The following is a 26,513-nucleotide window of genomic DNA, read 5'->3' as shown; positions in this document are numbered from 1 at the left end:
GGCAATCACTTTTTCACACAGGGCCATGATGGTTTGGATTTTTTTTCACCTTTAATAATAAACACCTTCATTTACAAATTGCATTTTGTGTTTACTTGTGTTGTCCTTGACTATTGTTTAAATTGGTTTGATGTTCCGAAACACAAACATGCAAAGGAACAGGGAATGAGAAGGGGGCAAACACTTTTTCACACCACTGTATATATATATATATATATATATATAATTGTTTTCATATATTTACACATCTCCATGGGGGTGTTCTGTAATGCATAAAGAGCTGATAACAGATAGATAGATCTATATATATATATATATATATATATATATATATATATATATATATTGTATATACTTATACTGCTGCAAATTGCAGCAGCTACTGATGATCTTCCAATTTGAATGCCATAAACTTACAACCTGGAGGGTGCAAAATCTGGTGGCGCTCCGCATAGAAACCAATCAGCTTCCAGGTTTTTTTCTCGAAGCTTAATTAAACAAGCTGAAGTTAGTAGCTGATTTGCTACTGTGCACAGCTGCACTTGATTTTGCATTCTCCAATTTTATTAAATCAACCCCATAACACATCATGGGAAACTTCAGACGATACCAGCGGCCACCCATAAAGTTCTTGACGCATCATGGGAAACTAGAAACTCTTCCTTTTTATGAATTGCCTCCCAAATTACGTAATGTAATCCCTCTTTATCTAATTCACTATATAATGTGTCCAAATGTTTTTTTATGAAAGATATTAAAAAGTATTTAAGTGAGTTGATCTGGTGTATTGGGACAGTTTGGTGTGAGCACTCCCTATATAATGATTCTGTTAAACAATGGGAAGGATTAGTTATATCTAGAATAATGCACTTGGGGTGGTTGAGGGGAAGCACTCTGCGTACCCTATAATATGGCAATGTAATACAGTCAGATAATTAGATTTGTCTAATATGTATTTTTGATCCTGCATCTACCCTATACATTTCAGTGGAATTTTGTTGTTAATTTTCTTGCTGGCTTTCTACAATGTGTATATCGCAGCTCTCTGCAGAGATTTTAGATGGATCACTACCAGTATGTGACGAAGTAAAAGCTCTTTCAGTTTTCTAAATATAGCTTCAGATGACTGCTCGCTGCGGCTTGTTACCGTGTTAATTGATTGGTAACCCATGAGGCTTACAATAATCCTCCTCATTACCATACAGTCATTAAGTCAGTCACATATCTCAGTGGGGGACATTTTGCAGGCAGAACATTTAGACTGTGGTTACATTAATCCAATAACTGTTAATATTCAGGTGATGTTAGTTGTCTGCCTATAGCAAATAAACACAACAGGGAACATAGGTAGGTAATAATAAATAACCCAACACAGCTCAATAGGTTGGAGATAAAAAAATGCAAAAATGTTAATGTCAGCAGTAAAAAAAAAGGAGGGGTGTTGCCCAAGACAAACAGCTATGTTTATCATTAATTATCTTACTTGAATACCTTGCATTTGATTGATTGCTGTCGAGTAGAATATCAGTCTGGCTCAGAAATAAAATTCAGTGCTGGGGAGTTTAAATTTTATTCTTTTGTCTCAGTAAAATACTGGGAAAGGTGTTCTTCTATGCAAGCTCATGGTATAGTCATTTTAAACAGTTTTATCAGGTTAAAGAAAAAAAATAGCACTCACAAATTAACTTAAAACACAACATCAATGTGTGCATGATGTTAAAACAATAAAAAGAAAAAAACAAGTAAAAGAAACAAACAAACGTTTGTCTTCAACATCCGTAAAAGTTGGATCAGCTACATGGTAATCTAGGCAGGAGCTCACTGCCAAGCTTGTTTCTAGGGCATTAACCACACCGATATGTGTCCTAAATTTGAAGAGGAATATCGTTGTTATGGCAGCAACTAGCTGCCATAACCCCAGTATCCTCTCCTTCGGCCGGTGGTCCGCTTTCCGATAACAGTGGTCTCTGTGGGGGATTTGACACAAGATCATTTTTATCGGCGGCGGTAGAGGGCCCCCCTCTGCGCGCTCAGGGTCATCGGCAGAGGCGGCATTGATCGGATCTTTTCCCTTGCTGGGTATGGAGAGGATGGTATGGGAAAATGGCCCCCACCCGTCTCTATACTATTGCAGGGCAGACGCAACATCAAAACGTCACTTCCGCCCATAGTTCTTGAAAGGCCTTTTTTTTTATGAAAATATGTAATCTTTTTTTTTTTCTAGCGCATTTTTGTGTAAATATGAGGTCTTTTTGACCCCAGATCTCATATTTGTTTTCTATTACAAGGGATGTTTACATTCCTTGTAATAGGAATAAAAGTGACACCATTTTTTAAAAAAAAGAACAGTGTAAAAATAAAAAAATAAAAGGTAAAATAAATAAGAAATGAAAAAGAAATAAACCCAACCCGCTCCACCTAGCTCGCGTGCAGAAGCATATGTGAGTAGCACCCGCATATGAAAACGGTGTTAAAACCACACATGTGAGATATCAGCGCGATCGGTAGAGTAAGAGAAATAATTCTAGCTCTGGAACTCCTCTGTAACTCAAAACATGCAACCTTTTAGAATATTTTATAAACGTCTCCTATTGAGATTTTTAAGGGTAAATGTTTTTCGCTATTTGATGAGCGGGCACAATTTTGAAGCGTAACATGTTGGGTATCAATCTCAAAAAGAGGCTTGGTCCTTAAGTGGTTAAAATAAAAAAATAGGAGCTCTAAGAGATGACAAAAATAAACCAATTCCCAGATAAATATTCTGTATGCAAAAGAGTAATAGAGAAGCCTTTAGTAAGCATAGAGTGATGACTGGCAGTCGCTGCTCTCTGTTCTGCCCCTCCCGCACTTATTGGAGCACTGGGATGTGGAGGGGTGGGAGTGACTGACTGGCTGGCTTCTCAGCAAAGTCCACTGAGATACTGAGCCTGGTGCCAGTTAGGCATCTAGTTGGATCCCAACAGATCCCTGCAGAGCCTGGACCAGAAGTGCAAAAATAAGTATGAGAAGTATGACCAACAAATCTTTGTGCATACTTTTCTTAACGTATGGTGTTCTGTATTGTATAAAATATTTGTTTCAAATCTTCTCTTTATTATTTTTATAATAATCATAAAACATACATATCCATTTGCAACAACATCATACATAAAACCCAAACATTTTACTCTTTATTTAATATAATAAAAAATAAAAAAAAATAAAAACAACCACAATCCCCCTTTTCTCCCTCCCTTCCCTCCTCCTCTCCCCCCCCCCCCTTTCTTTAAATTATAAATATTCTACCATTCCTTTTGAGGACCGAAACTCTTCCCATTTTTTTTTTCTAAAATATTTGGTGCAGGAATTCTATGTGAAATATTTCTAGGGATCCTCTGGTTAAAAACATAATGGGGTGTTATAAATACTGTGATAAATGCTTTTATAAGCACTGCACTGTACTTTTACTATTAAAGGTACCAATGTACTGTATATAGTCCGACAACATAGTGGGTTTGCATTACTAAAGTCAAAGTGATTGTTCACTTTGCAAGGGAATTTTCATTTAGCTTAGAGAATGCAGTGAAATTTCACTTTGCAAAGAATACCTCATTGCACACAATAAATAAATGTTTTGAAAAGTTTTTTTTTTTCTGTTTGCACATGGTTGGATGATGAAAGTCAGCAAAGCTTGACCTCATTAACTTAAATGATAAGCTCACCTTTGGAACATGTTACACGTTCCACCCGTTTTTAGGAACATGTTCCAGCATCTGCACGCTCTCCCCCCGGATACCCCCTCCTTGACAGTGGATCTTCTCTGCACCCACTGTTACCATTTGATAACAGTGCAGGTATGTGGCCTCCACCCACAAGCCTGCATAATTCAAACCTGATTTCCTGTGAATTAATGCCTACAAATACTGTGACTGATGGCTTCTCAATGAACGGGCATCATTGAGTGTCCCTATGGTTCATTGGTCTTCCTGCTCTCATGTAAATGCCTACCCGTAACAGATGTATGGACAGATAGCTATCTTGAGAGTCTGCAGGAGCCAGGAATTGCAACCGTAATCTTATGATCGTGGGTGATATGTTCTGCAAGCTCCTTAGAAAAAAAAATCACTTTTTTTTTTTCACCTGCAAAAAAAGTGCATTTATTTATTTATTTTTTTCAAAGATAAACTTAGCTCTTAAGTTAAAGTTAAATGGAGCTTAAAAAAGTCTAAGTATAACTAAAGTCTTGATTATAAAGAAAAAACTGTGAGCAAGCAGGCTATTCATTGCAGAAGAGAGACATGCAATAAACTTACCTGCTTGCTTGTGGATTTCTGCAGAATGCACACTGAGCTGTCTAAGTGCAGCTCAGTTTACATTCAAACTCAGTGACTAGGATGACTGTGATCCAACACATGCATAGAAGTGACATTATCCTGCACCCACCAATCAGGTTGGGTGAGGACTGGCATCCAGAAGAAGCCAAAGAGAAGGTGCCAGTGAGGCATCTTGGACCATTGAAGCAGAGGTAAGTATTTAAGGAAAAGTTCCCTTGCAAAATGAACAGTCTATTTGCCTATAGTAAATGAGCAGTGGATCATTGGTCAAGCTTGTTAGAGTCCACTGGGTAGATGGGAAAATAAACACTGCAACCCCTTTTTTTAATAAATCCTATTTGTATTAGTTATAAAACATAATATTTTAGCAAGACAGAAAATCATGCCCCCTCCCATCCATAAACACACTTCTGCCTAGACCCCCAAATCACCTCCTTAGTTAGACAGAAACCCATACACTGATCCCATCCTAAAATTTTTCACACAATCTGAATCTTTCTTAAGACACCTCGGCTTAACCAGAACATACCTAATATTTCTATAACAGTTTATAACAGCTATTATATTGACTCGGATTTACAAACCCTACCAAAATCCATGAAACCAATAGGTTTCAATCTCCATTGATACAAGGTTCACTCCCTTCAGAATAATAATAATTGACATTTTGATGTTCAGGCTAAGTTTCCACTAGTGTGACTTTTCATTCAATTTGGGACTGAAAAGTCGCATGACAAGTCATACCCCATGATTTCCAATGAGTACCGTTCATATCTGTGCGACTTCAAGATGCAGTGACTTCAAAATAGAACCTTTGGTCCCACTTTGATGCGACCTGAGGACCATAGACCTCAAGAATACACAGGCATTGCTTCAAGATGCGGCAAAAAAATTGTGGTAAAATCGCGCAACTTTGTGGACGCAATAGTGGAAACATAGCCTAAAAGCCTATAAGTCTAGCCGTTAATATATCTAGCCTGTCAACTGCCATCTGATTTGTATTATGTGTTTCTGTTATACTCTACATTTGCTTGTACTCTTTTACTTCGAATAAATACCTTGTAAAGTGAAAAAAAGAAAAAAAAGAAAATCCTAGCAGGAATGTAAAGGTAATTATTGGCGCGACAGGTATGATACAAACTGTAAATGTGATTGAATTGGGTGAATTGGTTTTAAATAAAAATAAAAAAAGCCTTATACAAAACATGCTTTCTGAAAGAAATATCATTAGTATAGCCTGTGTTAGCTGCCTATTTACACTTTTTAACTACTATTTGGGAATTTAAACTTTCTTGTTTATTTCCCAGTGAAACAAATGTAAATTAAAAATGTTAGTGGGGTATTCGTGGAGAGCAATTTCTTCCATGCTGAGTCGAATCTCCGTCATTACAGAGAGTAAAAGCCATTGACTGGGTAAAATGACTGTGCTGTCTATCAGAGGTCATTATATTCAGACATGCAGCTTTCATTGAAGTAAACATCAACTCCTGATTACTTTTCCACTTGGACAGTTTTTGGAGTCTTGACAATAAAACCATAAACCCAGGGTCATTAATAAGTTATTCATTTAAAGCTTCATTTCTAAAAGCATTATTGAACGCCAGGAAATGCCTAACCCAAATATCCATTATATGCAATAAATTACATTTTTTTATCATTTGTTTTTAAGTGTGTACAAAGCATAGGTTGTATAGAAAATGCAAAACAAAGATAAAACTCATTTTAGAACGATGCATTTGTGCAGCAGTAACTAGCAAAACTGAATTGTGGAATTTTCTTGTTAATACTCTACATAAAAAAAAGCCATCACTATCATCTAGTACAGCCTTCCTCAACCTTTTCAACACAAAGGAACCCTTGAAATAGTTCTCCGGTCTCGGGGAACCCCTTCTAAAAAATTTTAATCTAGAACTCACGATACATTTAGTGTGATGGTAAGTGGGAAGAATGGTCCTTACACTTGTGATTATCGTGAAGAATTACCTCCTTACAGATAGCTAAAAAGATCAATAGTGTGAGTGGGAACTTATCTGAGAGGCAAAAATTGCTCAATGCTGAAGGAACCCCTAGCAACCTCTGAAGGAACCTTAGGGTTCCACGGAACCCTGGTTGAAAATCACTGATCTAGCATATGCTATAACATTTAATTTTCAAATAGGATTTACCTTGAATATGTTAATTTATAGAAAACTTTTGCAAACCGTATTAAAAATAATTTGCCCTATTTAGATACATACAAGGCTCTATATTTGCATTAAGGTTCATGACAACCACTTTTTTTTAAGGGGCCAATTATCACTTAATAATTTGATGACTGCAATCTGTATATCAATGTTCTCAAGCAAAGTTCCCCAATGCTGAGGGATGTTACCTGTGTTGCCACTCCTCATGCACTGTCATTTCACAGAGCATGTTGTCAGTGAAAGCTGCATATCATAGACTAGCAATTGGCATCCGGTCAGCATGGTTCCTGAACATATAGTCACTATAACAGCCAATAATTGAAATCACATGCAAACTCGAGGTTTGCTTGCTAGCAATCTCTCTTACCTACTGTAGGGCAAGTAGTAAAAAAGCTTATAACTTAGGGGGGAAGGGGGGTGTGAGCTGATGGAGGTGATAAAAGTTCAGTTAGTTGGAGGCATGATAGGATTCCGTGAAGAGATGAGTTTTCAGGGATTGCCTAAAGGCAGCCAGAGTAGGGGATAGCCAGACAGTTTGAGGTAGAGAGTTCCAGAGGATGGGATGGGCTCTGGAGAAGTCCCCAAGTTGAGCGTGGGAAGAGGAGGAGACAAAAGAGCTTGAGAGGACAGTTTCTGTGATATTTGGAGACTGTGATGTAAGATTGGTGATGTAGCTCGGGGCAGAGTTGTGAATGGCTTTGTATGTTGTTGTTAGTATTTTGAATTCAATTTGCTGGGCAATTGGAAGCCAGGGGAGGGATTGGCAGAGAGGGGCGGCAGACCCTGAGTGGTTGGTAAGGTAGCTGAGACTGGCAACAGCATTCATGATAAACTGAAGAGCAGAGGTAGGGAGTAATAATAATAATAATAATAATACATGATTTAAGAAGAGTAAAAATTCTAAAAGAGTGGTGGGTAAAATAACCAAAAATGCACATGTTCTCATTTGTATCTATTTTTCAGCTTATAATAAAGATAATAACCAAATTATTTAATAACTGTGTACCAAAAAAAAAATATATATGTTCTAATAAAAAAATAAAAATAAATTTTATATAGAAAAATGGCCCACAGACTTATTAGCAGTTCAGTTGATGCACACTGAAGCTCTTAAATGTGGCCTTAACATCTAGGCTTTATGATGACCTCCATTCAAAGAAGAGTTAGGAACACTCTAGACCACCTTATGACAACCTCCATATTATCTTTATTACTACTACATCCAGGTTTACTGCAGACCTTCATTATGACTAGAAGACCAAGATTCTCTGGGGTTGATTTATTAAAAACAAGTAGACTGCAGTGGAATGTTCCCCAGAGCTTTATGAATGTGGTAAAATTTCACTCTGCAAACAATACTCAATGAAAAGCAAAGAAAATAAAAACAGCATTTTTGCATGCATGTGATAGGATGATGAAGGTCAGCAGTACTTCATCACTTTCACTAAGCTCTGGGGAAAATCCATCTGCAAAGTGCAACTCCCGTTGAAAAATGAACAGCCTATTTGCCTTCTTAATCAACCCTGTCTCTGCAGTGATTGCTATGAATGAAGTCCAGTTCAGTTTGATGATGGACAATTACGTAAGTGCCAATGGTTTCAATCAGATATCTGCCAATCAAGAACATGCATATAAAAACCAAAATGCTAAATATTAGTGGGCATTTCAAAATGCTTAGGGTTACTTCTACCTTTTTGTTGCTTTAAACCGACTGGTATTTTCGATCTATGCATCTTAGGTTTGGAAAAAGTAACCCATGAAGTAGAAAATATTTTCGAGGAAAGACTGAACCTTAAAAGTGGATTTCACATTACCATTAAAAAGAGCTTTCCTACTATAGTTAAGATTCAGCACAGGATGGAAATATGAACTGATATGTCTTAAACCATTTCTGAGCTTTTTCGTTTACATGGCCTACTTGTCTACAACCAACAGCAAGATTTTTGTTGTGTTTAGTGGTAGTAATGCAGATGAATGATAGTTTGTTTGGCAAACTTTTACAGCCTTTCAATAACAAATGCTATTTCTTAAATGCTATAATCCATCACAGAAAATCAAATGTCAGTCTGCTGAAATTACACCAAGACAGGATGGATTTCTAGTCTCTATTCTCTAAAAGGTAAATGCATTTCAGAAATATCACCCAATTAGCATTCTTTATTGAATTTGTCTGTTCATATGGAGAATAAATGTAGCCTGAAGTCCCTTAAATTCCATGGATGCCTTTTAAACGTAGTGTGACTCTCTTAATGCTGTCACTCCAGCTTAACTGTAGTGTAACTAGTGGCTTTATTTTCTAGAAGAGTATAGTAATGGTTAGTGTGCTCTGCATCTCTTCTTATTTCAGCATTTCTTTTGCTGCAAGAGGTGTTTTTGCTTGTTTTGCACACATATTTAAAAAATTATTTTAGCTCTAATAGATAAATAGATGGCCAACAAGTCAAGCCTTAAAATAGCATGAATCTGAGAGCAGGATGTCTGGTGCTAAAATGATTGCTCTCATTTACGCACCGATAGGTAACATGTATTGCAATCTGAGTTTTTGTGCATAGGCGCCTATGACACATGCATTCATGTTTGTACATGTGTATATGTGGGCTTGGGGGGGGGGGGGGGGTATTTGGGGAGAAGTTTATGCATTTAGGTGTATTTATTTTTTATTTTATTTACAATTTTTATTTTTTATGCTTACATTCATCACAAATAGTCCCCATGTAATGATTTTTGGGTGACCGATTCTCTGACTGGGGTCTAAAAGACCACGGATGTCTCACCCGCCCTTCAATTAAAAAAAAATACAGTGCATATTGGAAAGTGAAAGAGGGACCCGGAACTAATGTTTTTCAAGTTGCTTAAGTGTCAGCAAGAGGCAGGGGATGAGATCGAATGCAAATCTGCTTGCCCCCCCCCCCCCCTCTATCCGGTGGCAACCCCTATTCTGGTCAGCAGTCAGCTTGTCAAATATACATACACTATGAGTGTCTGTAAAACACCCTGCTGTCAGGTCCATACAACATATAGACTTGGCAGTGAAAGGGTATTTTCACTTCTGTTGTCAGAGTTGAGAAGCCCCCACTATATGTTTGTTATGTGTTCCTATTAACAAGGTATTATTAACATGGTATACCTAATATACATTTATCAGGTCTGTCATTTTTTATCCCTTTGTTTTTTTTATGTTTTATAAATTCTTTATTTATGGTATTATGAAATAACATAATTTCAATATCACCAGGGAGTTACCAAACAACTAAGATATTTACAGACAGCAATACACCATCTAGTCCAAGAAAGTAAAAAGAAAAACCAACAAAAAGGAGAGAAAAAAGAAAAGAAAATGTAAACATCTTACAAATATAAGCCACTCTTCTGTAGATGTTAAAATTATAACATATACCACTCTACTACAAAGCATATTGTCTAACTGTCTAACTGCTAATCTTGAAAATTATTTCACCCCACGTTTTTAAACCTTACTCGAATAAGAGTTTGTACTTCTTATTTCTTTTTTTTTCCCCCTTTTCCGCTCCTTAAACAAACAACCTCACACAATAAAGAAAAAGAAGAAGAAAGAAGGAAATTCATTTGTTAAAGGGGCTGCTGACTTTTAATAAGGACATTTACCTGTTCAGCGAGCTGGCGATGTCGGCCGCCCGAGGCCGATTTGTCCATCTCACTGCCTTTTTCCTACTGTGCATGTGCAAGTCGCGTGGCACTTTGTGAATGGCCCCATTGTTTTCTGGGACACACACATGTCCCAGAAGGCAACTGTGCTGCTCGCCAAAGAGTAGGAAGCACGCTGAATACGAAGAGGCAGATTAGGAAGACTGCCTAGCAACAGCGGTTTCAGTTAAGTTAAAAAAATTATATTAAAAGAATATTAATGCCATTTTTTATTTTAGGGTGGCCCTCCACTTTAAGCCCTCATTCACACAAGTGTACCTATGCATACAACCATGCGAAGGGCTGTTTCTGCCCTCGCATGATGCACAGATGTTCCATCCATCCACATTCAGGAAGTCCCATTCATGTTTGTTGGGCTGTAGGGACACAGTACTCTGTCTTTGGAACACTGTCTGCATTCAGGGGACATCCACCCATGCAGCCGACATATTGGGACAGTGATAATGAAATCTCAAGCACAGTACACACAGGGTTAATTATGGCAAACACAAGTCCCTGCCCCTTCATAAATAGGTAGCCCTAGGTTTCAGTCCTAGAGTTTCCAGAAAAGAACTGAAAAGTAGTCTGCAATTATTTAAGATACTCTATGTAACACATATACAATTAGTTTTATTATAGTTTTGCTGCAAAAGTAGAGCTATACTTTCTTATTGTACTTGCTCTAATTACAGGAAAGCTAGTCACCGGCCTGACCCTAGAGCAAGCATGTTTTATTTAATGGAACTGGCTACCTCAGTGGTCTTCTTAGTTGGGTTTTAAAGAAATCAGCGTTTTGGTCAGTTTTTGATTGTGTAGAAGAATGGGTATGGATGGCAGAGGTGATATTTTTAAGTATAGCCATAGATACATAGTTGTCTTATTATAAGTTGCCTTGCCAGTCCTCTTCCTTTGAATCATTATACATGTAGGCAAAAAAAATTAAAATAAATAAGCATGGACACTTTGTATTAACATGTTAGTGCATTGAAAGTTATTCTGCTTCATGAAACCAGTGAAATTTCATAGTGGAAGACCAAGAACCCGTGAATAAATATAATGTTAGAACAACAAATAAGCTGAAAACTGATGTGACGTCTGCTGGTATGTTTTGCTCATTTTCTTTCTTCCCTGATGAACTCAAACTAAGATTAGAATGCAGGAAGGGGTTGCTTTTTTTACCGAAATAATCAGATAGGAACATATCTCAAGGTACTGAATGATGAGTGACATATATAATCACACCCCCATATAATTTAGTGCAATTCGCAAAATGAGTTGCTGTCATATTATATTTTGACATGCAGTTCTTTGTGTTATATTTCTCATATACACATTATGACAAAAATCAGGGTTTCCTTTTGACAACACAAAGCTATAGCATTCAAAAGGAATTGGTGAGTTTCTCTCTCCACATCTTACACATACAAATAAAATGTGGAGAGAGAGAGTAAAAAGGAAATAGAAAACAGGTGCTGAAATGCAATTAGTATAATATGTACAAAATATAAAAGATAGGAACATTTATTTGCATTTTATATATAAAAAGATGAACCTCAAGCAAACAGATACACAAACTTAAGTACAATGTGAGCTGGGTTACTTGTCAAACGATCTGTCATTACAGGTCTGAAACTATTGTCTGCTGCAGTAAGGTGATAAAACAATCACCACAGCCCACTAATGCCCCATACACACGGTCGGAAATTCTGACGGAAAAAGTTAGATTGGATTACGATTGGACTTTTTCCGATGGTGTAGAGAGAATTCTGACGCATAAAGTGCCACACATGCTCAGAAAAAGTTGGAGACAAAAGCTATTGGCTACTGGCCTCTACGTAGTCCCGTTGTACGTTCTGTACATCACCTCATTTTCCGACAACTTTGTGCAACCGTGTTTATGCAAGACAAGTTTCGCCCAAAAATCAGACAGATTTTGTGGTCGGAATGTCCGACCGTGTGTATGGGGCATTACAGATAATAAGCGAAAAGCAGGACAATGATGACAAAAAATGTTTGTGCTGCAATCCAATAAGTATGTTTCTTATAGTAATTTTCAAAACAATTGTGTCCTAGTTCGCTTATAACCACTTACAGACCGGACCATTTTGCTGGTCAAAGAGCAGACCACTTTTTGCGATTCGGCACTGCGTCGCTTTAACTGACAATTGCGCGGTCGTGCGACGTGGCTCCCAAACAAAATTGACGTCCTATTTTTCCCACCCCTGCAGTTTTTTTTTTTTGCGCTATAAACAAAAACAGAGCGAAAATTTTGAAAAAAACACATTATTTTTGTTATAATAAATATCCCCCAAAAATATATAAAAAAACATTTTTTTCCCTCAGTTTAGGCTGATACGTATTCTTCTACATATTTTTGGTAAAAAAAAACGCAATAAGCGATTATTGATTGATTTGCGCAAAAGTTATAGCATTTACAAAATAGGGATAGTTTTATAGCATTTTTATTAATAATTTTTTATTATTTTTTTTTACTAGTAATGGCGGCGGGCAGCGATTTTTATTGTGACTGCAACATTGTGGGGGACCCATCGGACATTTTTGACACATTTTTGGGACCATTGTCATTTATACAGTAATCACTGCTATATAAATGCAGTGATTCCTGTGTAAATGACACTGGCAGTGAAGGGGTTAACCAGTGGGTGGCAGTGTAGGGGTTAAGTGTTCCTAGGGGTGTGTTACTAACTGTGGGGGGGGTTGGGCTTTCATTTAGTGAACACTGATCTCTGCTCCAATCACATGGAGCAGAGATCAGCATCACTAGTTGCTAGGCAGAATGGAGAAATGCTGTTTACACGGCATTTCCACCATTCAGCCGTCCCGTGAGACGATCGCGGGTATGCCCGCGGCGATCGAGCCCGCGGGTCCCGCGACCAGACTCACGGGGGTCCCGACCAGCGCGGGAGCGTGCCGCCGGCAGCGCGCTCCCGATGGCAGGGCGGCATTGAAGATTGGACGTACCTGTACACCAATATGCCTGGCCGTGCCATTCTGTCGACGTACATCGGCATGCGCTGGTCGGGAACCGGTTAAAGCTGAATTTACATTTCTCAGTTAGAGAAGTTAAAATAGAACTCTGTTATATACTATATATATATATATATATATATATAATCTTAAAACTGCTCCTTCCTAACACCTATACTAACTGACCTGCAGAAGAAAGATCTGTATATGTACCTATTTTCAGGTTGCTTCCGGTTCGTTCTTGTGATTGCCCCATGTCAGCCAGAGCCAGCTGAAGGGGCAAAGGGAGAACGCTCAACAACAGCTAGAATGTCTGAGCAATGACTTCCCCTATACACTTATTATGGCATATCCATTGTTGGAGCTCCCTCCGCTAGCTGACACAGAGGAGCCGGATCATGTGACTGGACCGGAGTGGCCTGAAAATACATATGCCTACAGATTTTTATTTCACAGGATAGTTAGTATAGGTGTTAGGAGGGGAGAGTAAGCAGTTTTGAGAGTAATTACCCCAGAATATTACTTTAGGCTAAAGTTCTATTTAGCTCTAGTTTTAACCACTTAAGGACCAGGCCTATTTTTGACAACTGATGTTTACAAGTTATACTATTTTTTTTCTAGAAAATGGCTTAGAACCCCCAAACATTATACATTTTTTTCAGACACCCTAGAGAATAAAATGGCGGTCACTGCAATACTTTATGTCACACCGTATTTGCACAGCAGTCTTACAAACGCAAATGTTTTTTTAAAAAAATGCACTTTTTTGAATTAAAAAATAAGAACACAGTAAAGTTAGCCCAATTTGTTTCTATGTTGTGAAAGATGATGTTATGCAGAGTAAATTGATAGCCAAGATGTCATGGTTCAAAATTAAGCTTGACACCAGCATTTAGAAACGCACATTTAGCCGCGTTTAGCCGCATTTGCGTCTAGGAGCGTTTAGTAAGGATAATATCATAAGACCCTCCCTAAGCTCAAAAAAAGGTTTTATTTAACTATTTCAGACATTTTGTGTGACCAGAGTGAGTAGCAGCAGCAGAGAGAGCAGCAGTGTCCTTTTATTTGTCCCCATTTCTGTGCTTTTTTTTTTTTTACAATGGATCCCATAATGAGCATATGTGAGGAAATGCTCCTGGCATTGCTCTTGATGAGGCCAGAACGACGCCGAAAATTGCGTGCAAGGACCGGAGTTCTTCTCTACCGGACCCATCCATTGATCGTAAAGCGCATTCCAGTAGGATATTTTACCAACATGTACGTACAGCTGCGTACCTACCCCGATAATTTTTTTAAAGTTTTACACGCATGTCTATTGCCTCATTTGACATTCTACTAGAAAAGGTTTGGCCCAGTCTGACACGCTTGGACACGAGCATGAGGAAGAGTGTGACACCAGAGGAATGTCTGTTGGGAACTATCAAATCTCATGAAACTATGTTTGATCACGTTGGTGCTCAGGCTCAATGTTGGGGTCATCTTTTTCATATCTAACAACATATGGGTCAAATTAAAATTATACATTGTAAACCAACATTGCTAGTGGTGTATTGGGTTGGATCAATGGCTAAATATGGTCTATGAATCATTGCAAGTAATTATCAGTTTTTAAAACTTTTTTTATGTTTTTTCATTGTTTTGCATAATGTTTTAGTGTTTTAATGCCCAAAAAATTGGGTACCTTTACCAACGCTTATAAACAAAAACACTGCATTTGGCATCTGAAACTTAGAAATCTTCGGCATCTGAACTCATTTTTTGCCTTCAAAGAAAGGCTGTTAAATTCAACTGCCTAAAAATGACTACAAACGAAACTGTGTACATGGTCACATAAGATATAATTGAATGAGTTCAGGAGCAGTTGAAAAAAGTGTCCAACATGGGTTCAGAAGCAGTGTACATGGGGCCTTAAACTTGCAGTAATGCACTGATATATAGTGCAGGAAACCTGCCCTGACAAATTAAACTGACGCCAAAGTAAAGATGAATGGTCGCACTACACTCACACTGAACTATCAATAAATGCAAACTAAAGTGATAATCTACACTGATAATAGAAGCATGATAGAATATTATAGCACACCAACTCACTAGCAGTACTGAACAGAACCCCGTTCTATCTCTCTCCACACCAATATCACACTGCAAATGGCCGCTATGGCGATAATATTTTTATAGTGTAGGGCAGGACTAAGAGCAATGAGCCATGATTGGATAGAGTCATTACTTTCTCCAATAATGGCTCTGACAGTGTTCTGTGCCCAGATTGGGCAAAGCTTTCATTGCATCAGCTAATTAGGACTTCCACTGCACTGTGCACCAGCACAGTGCATTATGGTCATTCGGTGGGCCGAATAAACAGTCAAACACCCCGATAATTCGGATTTTCATTGAATGGGCAAACAGCCAATGTTTGCCCCAAACCGTTCGACCCAACTTTACTAGCATGTCTTTGGAATGTAGAAGGAAACTGGAGTACCCAGAGAAAATCCACACAAACTTCAACTGAATGGGCTGCCCTATGCGTTACGAGTGAAAACGTTCCAAAACCATCCAAAATAAATGCATGCAGGGATGTGAGTTTTTACTACATGGAGATGTAAATGAGGCCTGGCAACTGAGTGTCTCTATACACTCCCTTATATGTACTTGTGTAAAGATGGTCATACACTATGCAAATCTACAATTTTCTTTAGATTTACCAGAATTATGGACTAGCAGGACACACCTGAACAATCCATAAAATTTGTATAAAATGAGATAGGCCCTTGTACATAGCTGATGGGAGATCTAAAGGAGACTGTACAATCAGATTGTATAGGAAGTGGGTGGAAGGTGGTAGTGTAATGAGGGTGGTGTGGTCCAGAGTGGGGAACACATCCTACATGCCTAGTCAAGGCATCTGGGAGATGACCTAAGAGAAAATGAAAGCTGAGGAAGTGATGCAATCTGAAAATCCTTTTAAAAACACAAATAAACTGACAAGATGTTAAACCTCTTGTGGATAAAGTAAGTGAACCTATCCTTTAAAAGTGTTTCCTGTTCCGGTGAGAAAAAGGGTCTCCTTCTTTTAGTTGTACTAACTGTAAGTTAAACTAGATCGTGGAGAAGGTAACACAATAGTAATATCTGTGTCAGGGCCCACCATGTTGTCAAATTATTAAAGTGATACAACAGTTTTGATTTGTTTTTGTTTAAAAATAACAAACATGTTATACTTACCTGCTCTGTGCAAAACCAGATCCTCCTCTTCTCAGGTCAGTATTTGGCTCTCCTGGCCCCTCTCTTCTATTTAGTGCCCCCACAGCAAGCAGCTTGCTATGAGGGCAACCGAGCTGAGCCACAACGTCCTGTGTACATTCAGATAGGGAGCCAGATTCTCTCCTCATTGGCTCATTGACTTTGACAGCAGCGGGAGTCAATAGGGCCACGCTTCTGTCTCAGCGAATGAGGAGGGAGAGTCCTGGACATCGGGTTCTCTTGTGCAACATCACTGGATCTAGATGGGGCTCAGGTAAGTATAAGGGGGGCTGAGGGGGGGAGCTGGACACAGAAGGGTTTTCATCTTAATGCACAGAATGCATTAAGATAAAAAAAAAACTTCTACCTTTTATAACCACTTTAGTTTATCACTTGTGTCAAAAAAATGTAGAATAGGATGGGACTTTAATTGTACCTCAGAGGAGTAAAAACAAATAGAATACAAAACTATAATTATAGAAAGTTATACAATTATAAGAATTATAATTATAAGAAAATTATTCATTATAGAAAAGTAAACACATTTTATTGTCTAAAAATCAAGTTAAGATACATTACAGTCTATATGATTTGGTTTGAATTCCGGATGTGCAAGTCCCCAACAATTTACAAACATGTGGCCTACGAGATTCGTGGACAGTTCTGCTTCGTCAGGGCCTTGAAAGTAGCCCAATGGGACGGGGTATGAATTCTACAGATAAAATATTGATTAGTATTACATACTATACTATACATACACTTTAATTTGTCTAAAATATATATGTATTTATTTATTTGACCAACAGCTGGTTATCTAAGCTACACAAAACTTCTAAACTGCTAACATTTCCAAAAATTCAGCCATGAGTAGCCCTGTTAACGTTTTAGCCTAATACCGCGTACACACGGTCGGAATTACGGCCAGAAAAAGACAGATGAGAGCTTTTCATCGGAAAATGCGACCGTGTGTATGCTCCATCGGAATTTATCTGTCCGAATTTCCGCCAGGCAAAAATTGATAGCATGTTCTCAATTTTCCCAACGGAAAAACTTTCTATCGGTAATTCCGATCATGTGTATGCAATTCCGACATGCCAAAAAATCACGCATGCTCAGATTCAACTACGAGACAGAAGCTATTGGCTACTGGCTATTGAACTTCCTTTTTCTAGTCATGTCGTACGTGTTGTATGTCACCACGTTATAAATGATCGGAATTTGATGTGACCATGTGTAGGCATGTGTCAGAATTCCGTCGGGAAAACCATCAGAGCTTCTTCCGACGAGAATTCCGACCGTGTGTATGCTCCATCGGAATTTATCTGTCCGAATTTCCGCCAGGCAAAAATTGATAGCATGTTCTCAATTTTCCCAACGGAAAAACTTTCTATCGGTAATTCCGATCATGTGTATGCAATTCCGACATGCCAAAAAATCACGCATGCTCAGATTCAACTACGAGACAGAAGCTATTGGCTACTGGCTATTGAACTTCCTTTTTCTAGTCATGTCGTACGTGTTGTATGTCACCACGTTATAAATGATCGGAATTTGATGTGACCATGTGTAGGCATGTGTCAGAATTCCGTCGGGAAAACCATCAGAGCTTCTTCCGACGAGAATTCCGACCGTGTGTATGCGGCATAACAGTGAATGCATCATATCAGGTAGATACTATATTGTTTAGCTTTAGTGGGGGATTTTATAGATTTTTGCTCCATCAGACCATGGACTAAAAGAGAAATCAATTGTATATGTGTATGGTTAGCTGAACTCTGGGAAGTATATCTATAAAGCAGTAACATTCACCGAACAGTCACTGCAGGTGAAACTTTTTGGTGCATGTGTTTTAAATTAAAGTGCTTGATTCACCACCAGTAAATGTTTGGTCAAAGTCACATTCACTGCTTTATAGATGTGTCCCTTGGTCTCATTTTCAAGCATACATTTTATGCTCGTTTCATGATCATCAATGAACATTTTTCCAGGCCAGTGAAGAACAACTGTTGTAAGACATATTAAGAGCTAGCAAGGAGTTTCTGTGATTTCTCTTTCATTATTAGCTGTGTTCTACACGCATCTGGCATTAAAAGAAAGAAAAAAAAACTCAGCTGCAGTGTGCTAATTGGATAAAGCAGAATTCAATAATTGTTCTGCAGTGGATGCTAAAATTGAAGAATGCTGTGTTTACCTTTTATCTGTGATTTATGGCTGCAGCTTTTTGGAGGGTGGCAGAAGCAGAGGATGTTCTTAATTAACTGAGCTGTTTTCCTCTATAAATGCCATTTTCTGAGACTGTTTGCCAAGAATAGTGAAAGATTCCTTATATTAATTATTTGACATGCTTTTGGCTGATAGCAGTTAAATGAGAACTATTTTAATTCCTTTGCCCTGCAAATAAAAGGTTTATTGTATTTATTGACGTTTCTGTGCACAGATATATTCTACTTTTAAAAAGATTTCCTACAGTTTAGATCTTAAGTGAATAAAAATTGTATTTTTTACTATAAACTTTTCTTCTGAGTGTTCATGGTCCTTTAAAGTCCCGTCTTTTGAGGAGCTTTATTTTTACATGTTGTACAAGGTATGTGGACCTGAACCTCATTTTTCCCTTCCAATTAGTCCTATCCACTTTTTGTACAGTTTACAACAAGAACATTATTATACATATACAAAAAATAGATATGCCACGTCAACCAGCTTTAGGATGCCCAATGATAGGAGCAGGGCCGGCCCCAACTTGGGTCCCGGTGGGTTCATGGGACCCAGGTGGCAGGTCGAACAGAGGCGGGCCTAGCCCGGCGGCACCTCTCTATATCCCGCTGCTGGAAATGTAGTGTGACGAGTATGCTACTGCGGACCACCTGCCACCCAGGAATGGCATAGCTGAGCTCAGTGTCAGGCCGCCGGCAGGAACAACAGGTAGCGCAGCAACCAGCATTTTACAGTCACCTCTTGCACGGTATGGTCTCTCTACCTTCTCCCCGACTGCTCCTGTGTATGCCTGGGGAGCTGCCAAGCAGGATGAGTCACACGTGTCAAGCGGTATTCGATTGAAGTGGGTGAGCATGGCTTGTGGGGTTGAGGCAGAGCCAGAGCGTTCCATGGGTTAGGAGCGGAGCAGGTTTCCCAGCTGGAAGGCCAGGCTGCCCAGGGCATATCACGCATTGGAGAACAGGCTACAGCACAAGTACCCACCCTGATGTAGTCTGGCCGAGGCTGAGGCTGCAGGTGATGGGTTTGGAGCAGGAGCCACAGCGCTTACATCCCCAGATCGTGGATCGGATGTGGAGTGAGCTGACTGGCATGTAGGTCCTTATTCCCAATGCCATGGCTGCCTGTTAATTGTCTGATGAGGCAGCAGTGGCACAGATAGGCAGCACTGGTGGGCACTGATGTTGGTGCACTGAACGGCACTGGTGAGATTGCACTGATTGGCACTGCTAAGCTTCACTGATGGATGCTGATGGGCTGCATTGGTGGGCACTGGTGATGTAGCACTGATGAGCACTAATACGCTTCACTGATGAGGAGGCACTGATGAGGGGGAACTGATAGACTGCATTGGTAGACACTGATAGGCTGCACTGATGGACATTGACGAGGCTGCACTGATGAGGTGGCAGTGATGGAGACTGATGGGCAGTGAAAGGCTGCCCTGGTGGGCACTGATGATGTGGCACTAATGGACATTGATGGGCTGTACTGGTGGGCACTGATGAGGTGACACTGATGGACATTGATGGGCACTGATAGGCTGCACTGGTGGGCACTAATGGACACTGATATGCTGTACTGATGAGGTGGCACTGATGGACACTAGCCTGTCCATGCATTAACCTAGTCTGTCCATGTACTACCCTAGACTGTCCATATACTGCCCTAGCCTGCCCCTGTACTGCCCTAGCTCACCCCTATACAGCCCTATCCCAGTGGCATATCCTGCATGGGTGTCCGTGGTCACTGCACACAAGCCCTAAGGGGTGGGAGACCAAGATGGGGTGGTAACATAATGGTATGTCATAGAAGTTTGCTTTGCATATAGACAAGGTATTGTTGCATGTAAATTTGACTTCCTGATAAATATAATATTAGTTTTAATTATCATGATATAAAATAATGGATGTGGGGGGGCTTTTTGTTTGATTATTTTTTTGGGGGGGCAGCAATTAGTTCTTGGACCCAGGCAGCACAATATCCTGGGACAGCCCTCGGTAGGAGACTGAGAGGATGTGAGAGAAATAATTCTAGCATTGTAGCTCAGAGGTAACCAGTGACATTATTATAGTGATCAGTGCTAAAAATATGCACTGGCATTGTACTAATGACACTGGCAGGGAAGGGGTTGACGTCAGGCGCGATCAAGGAATTAAATGTGTCATATATGTGCTGCGTAAAGGAACTGCAGGCTTCTCTCAATGTGGACAGAACTTCAGAGAAGAGAGAGACCCAAGCTGTGGAGCGTTGTCCAATACTTCACAGATTGAGACTACTGACGCTTAATGGAAGCAAATTTATGGTGTTGCTGCTGAGCAGACTTTAGCTTGAGAGTTGGGTCCCTTGTATTTCTGTCCTGGCCTTTGGGGACAAATCAGGACCTACTTCTGTGGTAAGAAGCTTCTTGGCCTCCTGAGTTTTCTAATCTCTAATTGAACACGCCAACAAGAGAATCAGGGCTACAATTCCAGAAGATCCTATTTTAGACCTACTGGCCAGTACCATAGGCAGGGTCTTTCATTTTATAGGTGGATCATATACTGTACTTAAGAGTTTGTTCATCCTCGGAAAATTCCCCAAATATGTTGATTTTGGTTAATCAGAGCCCTCCTCTCAAGGGACTTTATTTTAATATAGCCCGCTTTACGCTACCAGGTGTGTCAGTGAGTTTGGATTCAGCTAGGGTTGCTCATTACTGGGTAAAGTCGGGAGGGCCATTTTCAAGTGGCTCCTCATGGGGTATTGCTACATGTAACAACAAGAAAATCTTCCCATCCATGGTTGCCAATAGTCTGTATTTTTCTGGACCATCTGTAAAAACAATTGTATTCTCGCTCCTGACACTAATGTCCATGAATGAAATTTGAGGTGTTTATGATAAAACCACAGTTTATGGTACATTATGCCCTGTGCATGTGTGGTTTCAGAGCTTATGTGTGATGCACAAGCAGCAATACTCCTTTAACTGTTAGTTCCACTTTTCCCATTGGCTCCATTCCTCAGCACCGGAAAGAAATTTACCTTAAACAGTTTAATAGGTGGGTATAATATGATCCTTTATTCCCTAGCAAATTGTAATCTCTTCCAATATAGAAGGTTAAACAGCTAACAATCTATTATCATATTAGGGTGAAGTACTAAAGGAATTGATTGAGATCATATAACCTATTATATTATGGTACGTTAAAAGGTAGCGTTAAAGAATGGAAAAGAGCGTACAATGTTTTATGGTATAAAGTTAGGATGCAAAAAAGGGGGAAGATATTACATTTACTGTGATATAAGGGTGCTGTACAGAATTCTGGAAGAGATTTTTAGGTAATTTATTTTTATTGATGGGAAAAATACAGTACATCTATGTAGATGTGATGTTCTATTGCTACTGCAGGTGTGTGCGGGTAGGGTTACAAGAGTTAAGATCCTTCTGGGCAAAATAAAAAATTTATTTGTCTGTAAAGAAAGTTGGGTGTTCTGGATTCTTGTCTTTTTTTTGTAAAAAATGAAAGCGGAAGTAAACTCATCCATTTAACAGTTTCAAAAAACAGTTACATTTCCAGGATGTGCTGGGAATGTAACACTCCTATTGGTTGTGCTTTCAACCAAACTGTCAAACCATCCAATGGCTGGGGACATAACTGATCACATGTGTAGCATCAAAGCAGTTTTAGATTAAACATAGGCTAAGATGGCAGCTTCCTTGGCTGACCACAATAGGAGGGTTTACTTCCACTTTAAAAATTAGATTGGCAACCCTGCCTCAGGCTTATGCCATGTACACATGTCCGGACTTTTCGACTAGGTCCGACGGTCTGCCCGACGGACATTCAGTGGAAGTCCAACGGACTTTCCGAATGAAACGAACTTGGCCACATACGACTTGACTATGTCCGTTTGAAAGTCCGTTTGTTTTGAACGTAATGACGTAAACGGGACTAAACAAGGAAGTTCAATAGCCAGTAGCCAATAGCTGCCCTATTTGATCCATTGGACTAGCAAACAGACGAACGGTTTTCCCAATTTTTAGTCCGTCGGAAAGATTTGAAATATGTTTTATTTCTAGGTCCGTCTGACTTTTAGGAAAAAAAGTCCGCTGGAGCCCACACACGATCAAATTGTCCGACGGATTCCGGTCCGCTGGACCAAGTCTGCCGGAAAGTCCGGTCGTGTGTACGCGGCATTACTTTGCCAATTGCCAAGCAGCTGTTTTGAGTTTGAGGTATAATGTTATTTTTTTTTCTCTGCAATGGATGCATTTAAAATTACATTTTAGGCAGACTTACCCTCATGATATTTTAACAATCTTTTTAGTTTGAGAGGGTTGTATTAGATAACTGTTGTACTAACTTACTGTAACTTTGCAGGCTTCCAGTGATTTTGTAATTTTACAGACAAAAATCCATAGCCATACCAAATCAAATGATACCTTTTTGGACATAATTACAGTGGGCAAAATGTGCATCCATGACAGAGCCCATGACATCAAAGGATTCAAGGATAACTGCTACTCCTTGGTTACCAACTGTGTTGTATTATTCACATTATATTTCATATGGAATAAAAGAGGCATTTTCTTCATGTTATTTTTTCCATTCTGTTATCTACTCTTTGAGCTATTCAAGGGCTCATTGCAAAAGCCCCCTTAAGGTAGAAAATGTGAAGTGTGTGCATATTATAGTTATCTGTGTTGGATTGGGAAGTACATTTTCTCATATCAAATACCTGTTCTAGACCATCTAAGCTATTTGTATGATGTGAGGATTCATATTTAGTTGTGTAACTTTTGGCAATATTAGACATAGCTCTTTAATGGACATTTTACTTTTTAATACCATTTTTTAAAACTGCAATATACTGTTTTACACTGATGCATTGATTGCACAGCCATTAGAAATATGCATTTAATGTTATATTTCCATATTTGTGAATACTTTATATAATCTAATATGTTATTCTTTTATTTTCATTCCAGATACTACCACCTATTTCACAGAGCGATCTGAGCACTTTAAACCTTGCAAAGATAAGGATCTTGCCTACTGCTTGAATGATGGTGAATGTTTTGTGATTGAAACCTTAACAGCATCTCATAAACATTGCCGGTAAGTGAATGAAGTGCCTTTAAATAATTCACAATGATTCCTATGGTTTGCGAATGAGAAAAACATGTCCAATATAGATTTTTTTTCTTGCTAAGTGAACCTTACTTAGCTGTTTATTTCATTCTTATTGTACACTAAATGGAAAAAAAATTGCAGTGAAAAGTGGAATATATCAATCAGAATGTATCTAGGGCCACTTAAAGACACAGAACACTAGACCCAGGGTGATGATAAAGAACAAGTCATGAGATAGTATTTTAACTGTGTACACATTATGTTATATTTCTTGTTGTTTTGACTTTGATGAGGAAAGGATTAAGGCTATCATTTAGCTTTTTGTGTGTTTAATAAAGGTATCTTTAGAATGTTCAATGTGAAATAAAATGCTAAGTAAAATAGGGGTCCACTTTCTCCACGTGACAACAGAGACTTCATACATTAGCATTTGCTGGAAGTAGGTGTGGCCACCATGACAATATTTGCGGACAAAGTTATTAATAAGAATAAGGTCAAGCTGATATTATTTTTTTCTTTTTTTTTTTTTAAATGTTTATTCGGTTTTACAAACAAAAATCACATAACATAGCCGTACAGCTTTACAGATACATATTTCTGCACAATAAACAGCCAACAATATAGTACCAGCAGGCCTCTTGCATTGTGTTACTCAGATCTGAAAGGGTCCTAAAAACCCAAAACGGCCTGTGTACACCAACTAAGCAATTCAACTTCGCAACCCTTGGGTGATTATCTTCTACAGTGGGTGAGACGAATGGAGAGAGATAATAAAGATAAAACTAATAATAGCACAGTTAAAGGTCCAAGTTGTCAAGGAGGCTTAAAGTTACCCGGATCCCCACGGGAAAGTAGTTTAAGTCTACCCAGAGATCCAGTTAGGTTGTGTTGGAGATACCATTCCGTGAAGCGAAATGGTTGCATGGCCATCTGAAGGTCAGAGTGTGTCAGTGTGGCCTCCATATATTTGCGCCACCTCGCAAAAAAGTGGCAGGTAGGTTTAGGATTCCTGGTAATGGTATCCAGTCTCTCCAGGTAGAAGAGCGATTCAATAGCCTTTTGTAACATGGGTAGTGTAGGTGGTGTCTTGGAGATCCAAGCTTGCATTATTTTTTTCTAGAAATGGTGACAGCTAATTGGGAGCCATTACCAATAGGTTTTACTGTAGGTTTTTGGTTTCCCTTTTTAAAAACAAGCCTGGACTTAAGTGTTCATTTATATTCCTGCTTTTGAGCTCACCTCTAATGATTGTCAGTGAATTTACATCTTTCTGCTCATATAACAATTGGATGTGTGTAATTACCTTATCTGAAAATAATGGCTGAAAAAGACACCATATATATATATTTTTAATACAGGACTGTTCTTAAAGAGCCAATCAGTTTTAAAGTTCTTTGTGGCTATGCAGTTTGGTATACTTTTTTATAAAGGTAAAGTGTATTGTACTTGTAATGCAAAGTTATTGTCTTTTTTGTTTTATGGTTTCAAACTTTTGTATGAAATTAAAAATACAAGATGGTTGTGGTTTATACAAATTAAAACCTGATTTAGCGCTACATATAGATTATCAGTGAATCCTAAAACGCCAATCGGTTTTACAATAAATTGTAAAGATCACTAACATTTTAGGCTGATGTTGTGGAATGAACTTATATAGAATACAAAACTCTTCTGAATAATATGCAGTATACAAATTGTCTGGTATTTGTGCTTTGCACTGTTGACTTCCTTGGCAGGAGGTTAAATTTTCCTCCAGGCTACACATCAAGCTGCATTTGGCTACAAGTAGCGCATTGTAAAGGGCAGCCTTGCAGAGACAAGAGAACCCGTTTTGCGTGGTGTGCATTTATATCACAAAAAAGTAACTGGAACTAAACATATATTAGAGTGTTTGCTGCATACACTCCTCCTTTCTCTCCAGTGATCACTATTTCATCTTCTCTATCCAGCATGTCAAGGATTTAAAGGCCATCATGATTTCCAGCCTCAGGCAGTTGATGCTCTTAATACAGTTTGTGTGTGTCTGAGCAGTTGGCTCTGTATGGGAGCTTTCCTAAACAAATCTACACTTGGAAAGCTTTACCACTCTGTAACTGTATCATGGTTTCATCAAAAGCTGAGCTACTAGTTAACATGAATTAATCATTATTCAGAACCTCTCAAATTCTTTTGTAATGACAGACAGTAAAACTAATTATGCGGTTATGAAAAATCATTGCATAGACATGAGCATCCATACTATAACTAAGGTAATAATAAAGTGTTAGATGCTTTAGCAAAGAAAGGGATGGAACAATAGAATTTACAGGGGGACAGAAAGAATGTTGCTCCTGATAAGGGCTTTGGAGTCTATTAGGAAGAGGGAAAACATGAGAAAAGCAGAAATATATATGAAGACCTACGTTGATGCTTGTTCAGCATTATTTTCTTTCACAGTGGACAGTTGCTATTGCTTTATTATACAGAAAGTATGTCAGCTAGCTTTTTATTATTTGTTCCATATCGTTTACCACACACATACCAATGTGGCACACCAGACATGAAAAAGCTGATTCCTCATAGCAAAAGATTTGTAAGTATGTGGCTCCTATTAAAACACCCATCCTAAATTTAATGGGCACTAAGTTCTTCTGTGTCTCCCCTTAGTGTCCCTACAAAAATAGTTGTCTAGGCTTAAAAAAATGCAGCTAGGTTTATGTGCAACTTTCTTGCCCCAGTGGAGATAGATAAAGGGCTAAAGAACCCCTAAGGGGGTGGAAATGGCCTATTTCACCTAAATCAACATAAAGTAAATA

At 38.8% G+C, this 26,513-nt stretch overlaps 1 protein-coding gene across 2 annotated transcripts in view; it reads left to right on the top strand.

Annotated features, from left to right (window-relative positions):
• The window catches only part of NRG3 (neuregulin 3), a 1,280,962-nt gene that overhangs the window by 448,277 nt on the left and 806,172 nt on the right, over positions 1-26,513 (top strand). For both annotated transcript variants that reach the window (XM_077454902.1, XM_077454901.1), the window contains exon 2: positions 23,574-23,703. In XM_077454902.1, coding sequence (XP_077311028.1) covers positions 23,574-23,703 — 130 coding nt within the window. The remainder of the gene's footprint in view (positions 1-23,573; positions 23,704-26,513) is intronic.

The sequence above is a fragment of the Lithobates pipiens genome, unplaced genomic scaffold (assembly GCF_037356315.1).
Source record: "Lithobates pipiens isolate NorthernLeopardFrog02 unplaced genomic scaffold, aLitPip1_a1.2 Scaffold_25, whole genome shotgun sequence".
Taxonomy (NCBI): Eukaryota; Metazoa; Chordata; class Amphibia; order Anura; family Ranidae; genus Lithobates; species Lithobates pipiens.
Note: the sequence above shows the minus strand (reverse complement) of the source record. Positions and strands in the feature narration are given on the sequence as shown.